This window comes from Sipha flava, unplaced genomic scaffold (genome assembly GCF_003268045.1).
Source record: "Sipha flava isolate LNK unplaced genomic scaffold, YSA_version1 35a_pilon_pilon, whole genome shotgun sequence".
NCBI classification, from domain to species: Eukaryota; Metazoa; Arthropoda; class Insecta; order Hemiptera; family Aphididae; genus Sipha; species Sipha flava.
The window spans coordinates 856,817-871,113 of record NW_020273058.1 but is presented as its reverse complement, the minus strand read 5'-3'; the positions used below and the strand labels follow the sequence as shown (position 1 = coordinate 871,113).

General features: G+C 30.6%; 1 protein-coding gene across 2 annotated transcripts; it reads right to left on the bottom strand.

Annotated features, from left to right (window-relative positions):
- Positions 1–64: 64 nt before the first annotated feature.
- On the bottom strand, positions 65–12,957 carry LOC112687583 (ABC transporter G family member 23-like). 2 transcript variants are annotated; one of them, XM_025560378.1, is made up of 15 exons: positions 12,853–12,957; positions 9,953–10,129; positions 8,279–8,411; positions 8,064–8,218; positions 7,195–7,302; positions 7,026–7,119; positions 6,452–6,604; positions 6,094–6,221; positions 5,617–5,833; positions 5,317–5,494; positions 3,939–4,054; positions 3,727–3,797; positions 3,171–3,259; positions 2,898–3,074; positions 65–2,339 (listed from the first exon to the last, which is right to left on the bottom strand). In XM_025560378.1, the coding sequence occupies exons 2-15, from the start codon at positions 10,078–10,080 to the stop codon at positions 2,020–2,022; spliced, it is 2,067 nt and encodes a 688-aa protein (XP_025416163.1). In that variant the 5' UTR covers positions 10,081–10,129; positions 12,853–12,957; the 3' UTR covers positions 65–2,019. The 2 variants fall into 2 exon arrangements, with proteins under 2 accessions (XP_025416163.1, XP_025416164.1); XM_025560379.1 differs by having other exon boundaries at positions 12,849–12,950.
- Positions 12,958–14,297: the final 1,340 nt, after the last annotated feature.

Below are 14,297 nucleotides of genomic sequence, written 5' to 3'. Positions count from 1 at the left end.
TACTTCACGTGGCGTTATAAAATGGTAATTAACTCAAAAAAAAAAAAAAAAAAATACGACTAGATTTTCTAATTCAAAATGTTGTATTATTGTAACCTTTAATAAATTTACAATAAGCTTTAATGTTTCATCGTTTGACAATTACTTTAATGTAGGATAATATTATAATAAATATTAGACATTTAAAATTCTATAATCATTAACTTTAAAATGAATAAAAACAAAAATTATAGAACCGACGGAAAACCCCCTTAAAAATATTCTAAGTGCGCCACTGGTACTCGATGTAACGTTTACGCGTACGCGAAATCGCGCGATCTATACGTATACTTATTAATTATATGTATACTTATTAATCCGTAATTCACATCGGTATACTTGTAATTAGTAATCACGGATATCGTTTGTTTTTATGATACAGATATTCAAAATTTTACCAGAGAATTTTTCCTTTTGTTAACAATCTTTATTTTAATCGCTTCACCTATAGTAATTTAATAAAATCGTCTTCGTCCATTAGAAATTTTGTAATTCATTAACTTGATTTTACAAATGTTATGTTCTTACTTAGGATTTATTGGTTTTCATTATTTATTTTCATTGTTTCCGAAAAATAGCCAAACATGCTCCGTATAATTATTATACAATAATGAGTTTTCAAAATGAATTACATTTTTCGTCTGTTAATACAATTCCAGTTTAATAATCTTATAAAAATCGCATATATATTCATATATACATACAGTATAGCGTTCCATTATTGATAATAAGTTATATGATAAAAATAATAGTAGTTACTTAATTAGAGATTTAGAATTTAGAATTTCCGAGAGAAAAAATTGTAAAATCTATTACAAAAACGAGAAAATATTGCATTGAATTTATTTTGATTGAATTATTCGGTTGTATGTTTGAAAAAGATAATTCTGATTTTTTTCTACAAAGTTTAAGAGTTTTCATAAACTATTTATTTTACCATATTTATAATCATGGTTATAATACACACGCGAGTGGATATTTTTTTAATTGAACTCTTATTTTCATTTTAATACTTATAATACAGATTCCAATTAAATCTGAAATTGTAATTCATTTTGCTTTTAAAGTTATCATACAGTTTTTGTTTTTTAAAATTTTTTTTTTAATTTTTGAAAAAAGAATTAATTTCACCAATCACGAAACAATCATCAACATTTTATTTAATTTTCATATTCGTCCTGCTGCGGAAATAAAATGACATAAATAAGATTAAATGGACGCACATTCGTAAAAATTACACAAAACACCTACGGCTGTTAAACATTATAATTTATAATTATCACCATTTATACTCCTGTATGTCAGCTTGCCTACTCATAACGCCCAATCAAAAACTATATTGTTTTTTTCGACTTCTATAATATGTGTACAAAGTTTACTAATTTTATACAGTTTTAACGTTTATGGTCGACGACGCTTTACGATTGCTATGCAGTAAAATGTTTAAGATTGTTTAACATGTTTAACATTTTATAAATGAATTATTCAACGAATCACCTGAGTATGTATACCATTTTATACCGAATCCGACCGCCTGCGCTGTAATGTGTAATACGTCCAGCGCATTTTCGTACACTCAAGAACAAAAAAAAGGACGAAACCCTCTAGGTGATTTTTTTTAAATTTTCTCAACGGCGGCAGAAATTTAAAAATCATTATCGTTACCCGCACGAGTCGTAAGTGATTCGTGATCATCATACGAAGCCACGAGAACCAGTAAATTAAAACAACGTACATTCGGTCATGGTTTATTATTATTATTTATTGGTAATATATAGTATATATTTATTCACTTATTTCCATAACACGTTAATTATTAAATAACCAAGAAATCTATCAGTAATGATGATGATGATGATGATAATAATAATAATAAAAAAAAATCGTCGTTTTATCGCGATCCGTTCGACAAAACGTACGTTATTTCAACTTTTACACAGTTTATAATACATCTATTTACATATAAAATGTACACGGGCATTATTTGGTCACGTTTCGCAGACCGTTGTTTTTCTTCACCACGATAATGGTGACCAACATGAATACGCCAATCCACCCCGAGGCGGACAGGAATCCCTTGTAGACGGTGGGGTGTGTTATCGACCAATCCCTAGCGGACAGCGCTCTGAAAGACTCCGTGGACAGCGTGATGGGCAAAATCCAGCCGACCGACCTCAGTATCCAGTGCATACCTTCCAGTGGCCATATCATTCCGCTGAGCATGGCTAGCGGGAAGAAGCTGCCCAAGCCCATGAACGTAGCTGACGTGTCCGTGTTACAGAACACCGACACCATGAACCCTTTGCGCGGGAAAAAAACATCCGTTATTGATGTGTACGGATATATATGTATACTACTCGTAGTAATGGGCCAAACTGTTTGAATTTCGAACTCGACCGAACCCTTGACAATCAATTCGAAATTCGTACTCTGTATGAATATAATTCGAACCGAACTATCAAGCATCTGGTAGTGTTCGAAAATCAAACTCATAGATATTTATCGAACCAGACCTACTGGCAACGATGGTTCAAAAACCAAAGTTGAGTTTGAAAAAAAAATATTTACAATTCTTGTAAAAAAAAAAAAAATAGTTATTTTTGAAAATTGTAAACATTTTGTTGTTGATCCGGATTCACGATTTACTTGCAGTGTCGGAATCTAGGAAACTTGTCGCCTAGAGATCGTAAAAATGCAGCGCCCTTACGTAGATGTACGTACGGGGTATGTTTATGAACGTTTGGTATCTTTCATAATATCAAGAACGCCTTTATACCAACAGCGTCTGGGGCAAGCATACCCATTTGCCCCCCCTCCCCACCATTGGTTGTCAAATGCCACGTCGGTTTTTTACTCACCATAACACATGCCGCTGGTACCAGTTAGAAAGAGCAACGACAACGACCACACCAGACTGCCCACCATGGGGTTGTCGAAGAACACGAACAGCACTAGCATCATCAGAGCCGTCTGCACGCTCAAAACGATGTACTGGACGACGATGTGGGACAACAGCACCTCGGTCACCGTCACGCCTGATAAAAAAATGAAACGTCGATGGTAAAAAAATTACGTAAATTACGGTGTTACTGAGTTCGCAAACGACTTAACAATACGATCGTGTAACATACCGGCGACAAGACTCCGTTCCAACAGTCCTCCCATTTTCTCCATCAGAATCGCTCCCACGGTGAACACCATTGGAAGATAGAATTCAAATCTGTGCACAGGTCGAAAAACAACTGGTTAGGACATTTTTTTAGAAAGAAAAAAAAAGACCTCGTACAATACGCACTGATGTTAAGTAGGTATACAGGAGCGGAACTAGAGGGAGGATGACGGGGATTGCAGGGCGTAAAATTTTATAGAGTGTAATTTCTGTAGTATATAATCTATTATTGACTATTAATTTGATATTATTAACTATGTTAATGAGTACTCAACAATTATGATCGTATGCTAATTATTAAGAAAAAATGGTAGGGACGGTTACTTGATTCTTGGTCTATGGTAGGGCATGATTTTAACATTTTATTCAGGCATACAAATTCCTAGTTCCACCTCTGTAGGCATATGTATATATCATCGTATCATGAATTTACAACTAAGCATCATTATGTCCGTGCTACATGACGTTTGCGATTTAACAATAATAATTCAATATTTATACTACAAAAATCAACTAACAGCGATATGATTGCTGGCGCCGTAAAATGTCCAAAACTCGGATTGTTGTCTCCGTAAATCGCGTCTTCCAACTAGAAAAAACAATGAGTACAGTGACACGCTAATTCGATTATAACGAACGTCCGAAAAACGGTGTACATAATTTTGGCATTATATGCCAATATTAAAACAGACACAAGTTTATCGAAAAAATATTTCATTATCAGTTATACCTTGATTGGTATGTCGGCGATCGCGACGGGCCAACCGCAGTCCCTGAACACGCCGGACAAGAAAAGCACGTACCTCGAAAGCATGTCCCTCCGCAACAGATTGCTCACATATTGGTCTAAGGACAAGAATGAGCACTTTTAGACGAAATCCCAGCACGGTTATACCACACCGTCGGACCTCCGTTTAACAAGACGTTTACTCTTTGTAACAAATTTTCTAATGGAACCATGATCCATTTATTAGAAAACACGTTTCCACTTGACAAACTATATTTCATTTTGTAGTTCTACAGTACATTGTATTGCTATTCGCAAAGATAACGCCCTCGTAATGATTTTAGGTAAAATATGAACAATTAATGTTAATCTCAATTTTAATATCATGTACCACAACTATTAATTTTATTTTGTGTTCTCTCAACTTAATCTGTGTTGAATATAAATAATTGTCTGTTGTCTACTGTACTCCTACCATTTGGTGTGTTGGCATTTTAAAATATACGAAATTTAAACAATTTAACGAACCATACGATACGGGCATACGTCCTAACATTTCCCATAACTAACCTACCATCGTTAATTATTTTAGATTATTATCCGGGTAAAACACAATTACATACGTTCGTTATCGGTGATACTTTTTTAAGTCACACGATTCCGTACGATTTTACTTGATTTTTAACTACACGATTGCGTACGAAGTTTTAAATGTTGATGCCTACTATTTTCATATTGGTATTGGTGTATACCACATACTTATACGAGAGAACTTAAAAAAGTTAATAAATAATTTGTGTTTTATTATTTTTATTACCTATATTTATTGATAATGATATCAAATAAATCAGATATAACGAAATTTCGTTATTACCGTTTATAATATGGTATTTTCCAAGTTTCAGTAAAAGTAGTAGGTTATAGATGTTAAGGAATCTAAATTTAAGCATTTTCAAATAATTTATTAACAATAATTTCATTCAAATAAAAACTGTCGATTTTGTTTATTTATTTATTACTTTTCTTTTATTTAGTTATCCACATTTTATTTATTATTTTTTATTATTAATTTTTTTTATGAACTATTACAGAAATATTAGTATATGTATATGTATAAGTATTCTATATTTATTAGATATAATACGAAGAAATTAATAAATTTGACAACGTTACATACAATTTCATACGAAATCGTGTTTATTTATTTTTCTTACCCACCTTTTTGTTACTCATCTACAAAAACGTACGCAATCGTGTTCTACCCTATTATCCCAACGAAACTTTCACTTTATCCTTCCGAAAAATCGTCAAGTTCGTTAAACAGAGGTCTGATCATATTACACGTATACACGTATCGATATTATCGTTATGTGTGCATTACTCGACATGTCCTGCCATATGTTTACGTCGCTGATGTTTAAGGTCCTCTCCGTCAAATTGTCAAACATCTGGATACGCGCGCCGAGCGCTTCCGAATAACCGTCTTCGAAGTACAACACTCCCCAGATCTTGTTCTTCTTAACAGCGAACTTCGCTTCATCCAGAGTGCCGAATTCGATCTGTTCGAAAACACGCGGCGGTTTACGGTTTTGTTATTATCGATTAGCAATCAATCTATTACGTTCGACAGCGCGACAACACGATGTTGACACAATATCGCATCAATAATAAATACACTAACCAATTTATAGCTTTTGTCGTTCAACTTTTGCAAGTATCGACAACTCAACGGTACGCTGAAGTTGCAACCGCTCGACGGATAACTACTGCAACTCGACATTCCCGTTTTGAGCTCTTCGTTTACTACTCCTAATTTCAGTCCTTGAGGATCGCGACCAATACACGTGCAAAACAAATAACATTGCACAACCGGCAAGATCATCAGGAAACACATAATTCTATGAAAGAAAAAAAAAAGCGTAAAGCGTATAGCGATTAATCATTTTCCGTTCAAATTGCATAACGCAACCGAATTAAATCCAAACTCGTACACATAACAATGCGCATTGCTAACATTTAAATGGGTGAAATATGACTATTAATGGTATCATATTCGATTACGTTTTTGATAATTATTATATGATTTGAATAAGATCAATGACTGAAATTGCAGACGGTTTAAGTACGACTTAGAAAACTATTATTTTGTGCTCCTTACGGTATATTTCTTTTCATCCAATAGAAATTTTTCATTAACTGTGCTAAGATTCTCATTTTTGAACATATGCTGTCTGGTTTTAGAGGTGATAATGGTTTTCTATTTGGCACTGGATATGTTTCGATGTTCTAAGCACAAACATAATAAATTATTACATTTTCAGAAATTCCCTTAGAAATACTTCGAATAAAGTATTTCCAGATATTTTAAATACATTAAAATACACAACATCGCATGTAATGTATTGAATCCTGGTTTATCAAAAAGTATAATGTGGTAGAAAAAAACAAAAGTAAAGTATATTTCCCTGATATTTAATTAATAAAATTTCAAAAAATTAAGATTAATTGGAACGTACGCAATTTTCGTCTTCTCTGTCCATAATACTGCTTCTAGTTTGACGTTTGCTAAGGTCCAAGAAAGCTTGTTCCAAAGTTGAGCAATTGTGTTTTATAAGTAATTGATTGGGAGATTCTTCGGCTAATAACGTACCATCTCTCATTAACCCAATCTGTAATTGTATGATTTTTTTAATAGTAAAACAACAAAAATTTATAGTCATTATATTCTAATCAAAATGCAATTAATAACCAATTCAGAAAACAAATTTAATTGAAAATGAAAATTATGTATGTGAATGTATTTTTATTTTCACATACAATAATGATATGTATTTAATTTTTGATTAGAATGTTGAGTAATACAACTTATAATACTGTTGAACAATTTTAAACAATGAATCGTTGAGGTTATTGAACGTTTTTGAAATTTGAAACAACTTATTAAATATTTTCATTTAGTTTGAAAGACAATTGTGTCGAATATTCAACTGTATTAATTAACAATTAAAACTAATTGTAGAAAATTATATACATTTAAGTATATGTGAGCATATACTATACATATGTATATTATTTAGTATAAAATCCAACCGTATGTGCTTGTCTGGCTTCTTCAATATAATGCGTGGTTATCACAACGGTCTTATTTCCATTTGCTGTCATGTCTAGAAGATGTTGCCAGATACTATTTTAACATAATATTTTACAACGTAATTTATTGATCGACTTTTAAATGAGACCTCTGTTTGTTTATAGTTACCTCGCGCTTAACACTGGATCCACTCCTACTGTGGGTTCGTCTAAAATAAGAAGTTGAGGATCGTGAAGTAATGCAACTGCGAAAGACACCCTTCTTTCTTGACCGCCACTACGAAAATATTATGATTAAACTGCTGATTCTTGAAAAATGTTATCCTACTCGAACTATTTTCATCGAATATTAAAATTTGTTTGTACATATAAAACAATATACCATACTGGTTTTTAAATAACATAATGATTTTAACCACTAATATAGTGTATTAAAAATAATTAAGGACCAGATTTATATGCAAATGCATATATGTATTGGAATAAGCTTTTTGAAATCTGATGATCATTGTCCCCGATTTAGATCTTTCTTATTAAAATAACACTAATTTAATTTTGCATATTTTGCATATTTCAACGTTTTACCTATTAAAAGCATATTCAATGCATATTTGTAGTTTTATAGTGCATATTATTATTAATAGCACATATATTCGTTTTCGTCGGATTTTCACGTTAACAGCAACATAATATCGATAAAATTGCGACCGGTCGTTATTTCTAAAGGTAAGATTACATACTCATATCTCATATTATAGTCATATACAACATATATATATTGACTTGACGACAAAATATTTTAAAAGCATTTTTATACTTTTTTTAATACCATATTGATTAATACTTATTTTTACATTTATAATACATTTCACATAATTATACATAATTTTAAACACATTTTAAGTGAATATCTAAGTACATATTTAAAAATAAATACATATTTTATAGCATATTACAGAATTTTTAGAAGCATATTTTGAGGACTTTTTGTGCATATAAATCCGGTCTCAAGTAATAATTATCGTTGAACAAGTGTACCTTAATCGACTGACGATATTTTTTTCATTTGGTAGTTCTAAAAATGTTAACAATTCATGTGTTCTCGTTTCTATTTGTCTACTAGTCATACCGAATAATCGGCCGTAGTAGTTCATTGTTTCTCTGATGCTGAATTCTTTGTACAGAGCTAGTTCCTAAGAGGAAAAAGTTTGATTAAGTTTAATAGTTACAAGCAGGTATTTTAATAATTTTACTTGTGGCATGTAGCCGATGTTCGATTTCGTCTTGGCTTTGACTTGTATGTCTCCAGCATCGAGCTCACACCGGCCGACCATGCAACTCAATAAAGTAGTTTTACCACAACCACTTGGGCCGAGAAGACCGTATCTGTTGCAAAAAAAAAAAAAAAAATCATACGAATTCGAACAATCAAGTTACGCTGTACAAAAAACAACTGGTAAATATTTTGGCGTGCGGATTACAATGATATTATACTATCTACAGGTATTTATCTGTCCAGTTTGACTAGCATCGGTGAGTGTCCAACTGTATTCATTTACGATTACTTTTGACTTTCTCGTTATGGTCATGATGCGTACCATAATGGGATTTATTTATATTTTTATTGCCTATTAAACCACATGCTAGTCTCATTAAATTTTAAATTCGATAATGCTTCCTAGTAAATATTTAAGTTTTAAATTATTAATTTTTATTAATAAATTATTTATATAAATTAGTACTAATACGTATATTTAATTAACATCGGACGGAGTTCTCTATCGTTAAATTCCAGTTTTCATACTTTCACCGTAACACCTTTATTCATATTCACTTGTTTATTCAAAGAACTTATTTTTACATATTGATTTAAAAAACTCATTTCAAACGAGTGTCTTTATTATATCATTTATATCTTCTCCCCCCCCTATCAAAAAGTACAATATTCGACAAACCCGTAGCGAATAAACACAATTTATATTACATAAATAACACATATTATCGATGAACTCATGTTCTAATTGCCATTGTACGTAAATCATTATTTAATTGTTACAGCTATAATAGAAGTAATTTGTCGCGCTTAATTATGTAACAAATGTAATAATCAAAATTAAAACAACACAATAATTTGTCATCCTATTAGACGTGTAAGCTGTGTTGTGTAACAATGACGTTAAGATGATATCTGTACACATTTTTATAGAATAACGGGAGATTTAATGCTGTTTTTCGCATTACTTGATTTAGTGTGCAATGCCACTTGCAAGTGTTAGAAAAAAGAAAAATTCTGATGTAGAAAGTTTACATAGTAATTATTTTGAAGAAATGTAGGTAATGATGTACAGCGTATTTTTATTCTACCGTTGCATCGACGACCCTGATGTTGCAGTCAAGTAATAAATCGCCTTTCTCTAGCTATGATATAATAGATACGTTTGTTTTCCCAACAACTTCTACCAACTGTCGATTAATAATTGACACTGTATTAACTGTAATAAGCTATTATGCTATAATAGGTAACAGGGTTTGTTCTTTGTACACCATCGGACAGAAATGTTTTGGTCGTTGCCCACTTATGATATAATTATATTTAAAATGACGATAGGGCATTAATTACGAACATGTAGATTATCATTAATTTTCTTTAGGCTATTGCGTTGATTTATGTGAAAATTCTGCAATTGTAGTTGTAGGTACGTGAATATAATTCAATTTGATTTATCGCCATATTGATACGTTTATAGTCCTTGAATGAACTGTTTGTTTTAAAGTCGCTTTATGATAAATATACCTATGTATATTGTATAAGCACGTATTATAAATATTAAATAACAGAACACGGGATTTGAAAAGAAATGTCGAACAAAAATCGAATTCTCTCTCTCTCTCTCTCTCTCTCTCTTATTAAGTTGCATTGTACTTACATGGTGCCTTCGGGTACAGTCATGTTGAGTCCCCTAAGTACGACACTGTACGGAGTGTACCTCTTGTACGCTCCTCTGACCATAATGGCGGCTGGCCCATCGCCTCCATACTTATCACTTAAAGCCATTCCTGGTAATTCCGTGTTCAAATAATTGTGCAGTTTATCAACTCATAACCTGCAATACAATTGATCAATTGTAGTTTAGTTTACAATACGATAATGAATCAATACAAATAATATAGATTATAATTTGTTATTTTGCTCTCATAAAAAAATAATAACAATACCTCTGATAAAATCAATTTTACTAATTACTCATAATGCTAATGTAACAACAATTTTTAAAACAAGAATCAGAAATTTACCGAATTCTTGTATTTTCATCGGCCAACTGTTCTATTACCCACGATATTCACGTTTCAAACCGTTGAAGTTATTATGTCTAATGTCGACAGTCTCTCGATATTTATTCACCGAACTTCGCCACAATGAACAAAAATAATACTTATTACCTTTCACAAGGGTTTTAATACAAATATAGCACAGGTGCCAAATATGAATGTCTACGATAATATTCATGAAATTCGATTTGGCATCACCAGCTGAATCATTGAGAAATTCCGCGTATAGGTTAGGTATCTTATGTATATTATTTCTTCAGTTAGTATACAGTTACGCAAACCCCACCGGAGGTACGCATTATATGCACCTAGGTTATCACTCAGAATAATTCAATCGAAATTTCTTAAACACATTCAAGGCTGTATTATCAGAAACAACATGCGCATAAATTAAAAATGTTTTTGCTGATGATTACTTAATAAGATATTCCACAATACCTTATGTTTAGTATTATTTTATTTCATATTTTGTTTTAAGTTATTAATTAATACATTTTTTATAATATTATTAATTTACTGAGTCAGGGCCGTTGCGATCACAGGCTCAATTGCTTAAATTCGAAAATTATCTCGAATCCATTAAAACCTATGTTAACGTAATAAATTAACAACCGTTATATTACATAATAGTAAATAAAAGATCATTTTTTTGATTAAAATATAAATTATTAAAAAGTGTATAATTTTACCTACTATTAAAGTATACTTTAACAATATCCAATATTGTGTGTTCAATATTTTAACATCAGACATTTATCAGTTGTCCACAAATCTTTAATGTTAATTTTTTTCCAAATCAACGGTAAATCATATTCAGTCAACGATTATAATCGGTTTTCAAATGAATTCACTGACATTTGTAAAAACTAATACACAACAATGTTCATGATTTTGTAATTTAATAAAATGAATGAATTTATAATTAAATCGATGTCCAATACTTCGTCGATAACTTATGTGAATCACATACATACTTCATACGTGATTGACGTCAGAAACTATGGTATACTATTGAATGTACAAACGATCGTTAATACGTGTTTGCACCATAAATTTATTTTTATTAATATTTCTCAAAATATTTTTCGTAGTTTAGAATAAAAATTTTTACTTTTATAAAATTTAATTTTGAAATATTAAAAAAATAACTGATAATTGTTAAGTAACTTTCCAGTAGTTCAAGTCTAATTAAAATCAACATCAATAAATCTTTGAAAAAATATAAACAAGTAATAATAATTTGCATGTATTTATCATAATAAAAACATTTAATTAGACATGACAACTAAAACACGAACTTAATACATTCAAAGTCTTCCAATAACTATTTAAACTCGAGACACTATACGTTACCGACAGAGTTTCATAATTGATATATTGATAGATATTTGAATTTATTTATGGTTTATATTATATTAACTTCTACAAAAAAATAACTGAACTGTAAAAATAAAAATAACTATTCCATATTATATTTCTATGTACACGGATACATCATGGTGTTCTTTTTTATTTATCATGACTGTTATTATATCTCGGTATACGGAATGATTTCTGAGTGAAAGTGGTCAACGTAAGAAACCAGTTGGGTGCTTATAACAACCACGTCTATTACATAATTTATACAAAATATCCAGAGTTAATGACCTAATACCAACTCGATCGGGTTATTGAACACGATGGGTTTTGCCATCTGATGAGAACTTCCGGTATATAACGAATTTGAATACGGTCAACACGCATATACTATTTTGATTCTGTACCGTTTATTTCGTTAGCTTTATCTTAATAATGATAAATTATCTATATCCATACGCACTGCAGGAGCTATGGAAGATTATATAGTCTTCACGAATGTATTACCACAACTTAAACAATCCGAAATCCTAGTATTCGCATTTTGTTATACTTCTTTTTCGTTTTAATAAATGTGGTTATACGATACTGAAAAATCGTTACAAACGATCGCAATTACGATGAATGATAATAATATGATATTCATGTCGAACAAATATTATTTCATATATTTATGTAAAAATCACATATGATCTGTTGATCATAAGTAATGATATACTAATAAAAAGGATTATAATCACCGAAAAAATTGAAATAAAAAAAAACCAATAACGATTTTGTGCGGTATTATAATTATTTTATGAAACTACCATAATATCATGGTTCGACATTCTAAGTTAAATAAATCCTTGCCTTTTTATCTAGCTATTTTTCCGGTGCACAAATCGATGAAAACGTGTTATTGCATAATTTACTAATTAAATTTGAATTAAATAAATGTACTTATCAAAACTTCATGATTGATTTCAAACTTTGAATTAAAAATTAATTTCAATTCTAATCAATGAAGTTAATATCATAATAAACAATAATTTCAAATAAGAAAATATGGCATTATTATTATTATTTTTTTTAGGCAAAAACATACAAATCCTAACAGACTTAATTGAATTAGAAATTATTAAAACTATTACTTACGTACCAAAGGTTGAAACGAACGAGAAAAATTGTCAGAATCACGCGTTTATTCTACGAGACTAGAACATATACTGACAGTACATGTGACGGGATAGCCAATTGCTGATGGTAACTCAGAATGACGTAACCCTTTTACCGTGTCCTTCTTAATGTATTTCTGTTATGAACGCACGGGAAGGGAGATAGAAGAAAACATTGTCGTCTCATCGGTGGATGTTTATTTACAAAATACAATTTAGGTATTGAAGGCATGTCTTCAACAACAAGGCACGCGGATAGACGAGGACGGGTACACCCGGAATTCGCCAAACACTTATTGTACTCGTAATTACGGTTTTAAGAAGTACTCGCATATACTTGACTTGATATTTGTCGATCATTCTAACCACTACAGATTGACTGTGTCATTTGAATATTGAATAATATTAAAAGCGTCCTTAAGCGAATATTGAAATAAAATTGTGTGTACCTACATTGTTCTATGCGTTGTATTGTTGAACATTCATGGATCACATTACTACTGATATAATAAATAAATTTAAATAAAAATAAAACGAAATTATTATTGCATCGAAGTACACAAATATGTTTAACATTAACATATCAATTGAGGAGTGATAATTCAAAATGTGAGTGGTATTGCCAACAAATTAAATAATATTTCTATGAAACAATCTGATTGAAAAATCACCATTAAATTCAAAAAGTGTTTTTGCATCTTTCATTACCAAGTAAAATCGTGTTATTTTTTTTTTTATTTTGTTTAAACCAAAGTGCAGTTCCGCCTGTGTTATTCAGTATAAAACTATATTCCATATTAAAGCAAACCATTGTGTTACCATTCTATATTTAAAATATTAATCAATATAATCATTATTATCAAACTTTATTGTAATTATATCCACCGCTTAAAAAGAGTTCACCCATATAACAATAATAAAATAAAAAAATATTGCATGTGTTAGTACAAAAAATACCACGTTTTGATATTTTGGTAAAAATACAAGATAAAAATATACTTGTTTCGATAATGTAAATTGTTGTTTTTCCATTTTTCACTTATGAATAAGCCTATTTAACCTCATTTTCATTATTAATATAATTTTTTCAATTTGTGAACATTTTGATTTTTTAACTAGGTATATCATATATTGAAGCCCTCCGATTATCCAACAGTAGGATCCTTCAAATTTATTCATGACACCAAGTTGTACACCATCAATCCACAGTCCTCCACACCATACTATTATTATTACTATTGTCGTGTGCACACGAATTCGTCTGCTTATGTAAATTGATCTTTCTTGTTTACAGTTATACCTAACAAATAAACTCAAAACCTTTTTGCGAATTTTCTACAACTCATTTTTAGTGTACGTGAATACAAATAAATATTTTCCGTAAGTTACAAACAAATTGAAAAAATCAATTGTAAAAATTCGTGTACGG

What these genes read in the sequence shown, in the direction of transcription:
- LOC112687583 (XM_025560378.1), bottom strand. Translation starts at nt 10,080, where the DNA reads ATGGCTTTAAGTGATAAGTATGGAGGCGATGGGCCAGCCGCCATTATG. An exon ending in ACATCGGCTACATGCCACAA is followed by an intron (nt 8,219 to 8,278) that starts GTAAAATTATTA and finishes TTTTCCTCTTAG; the next exon opens with GAACTAGCTCTGTACAAAGA. An exon ending in AATATCGTCAGTCGATTAAG is followed by an intron (nt 7,303 to 8,063) that starts GTACACTTGTTC and finishes ATATTTTCGTAG; the next exon opens with TGGCGGTCAAGAAAGAAGGG.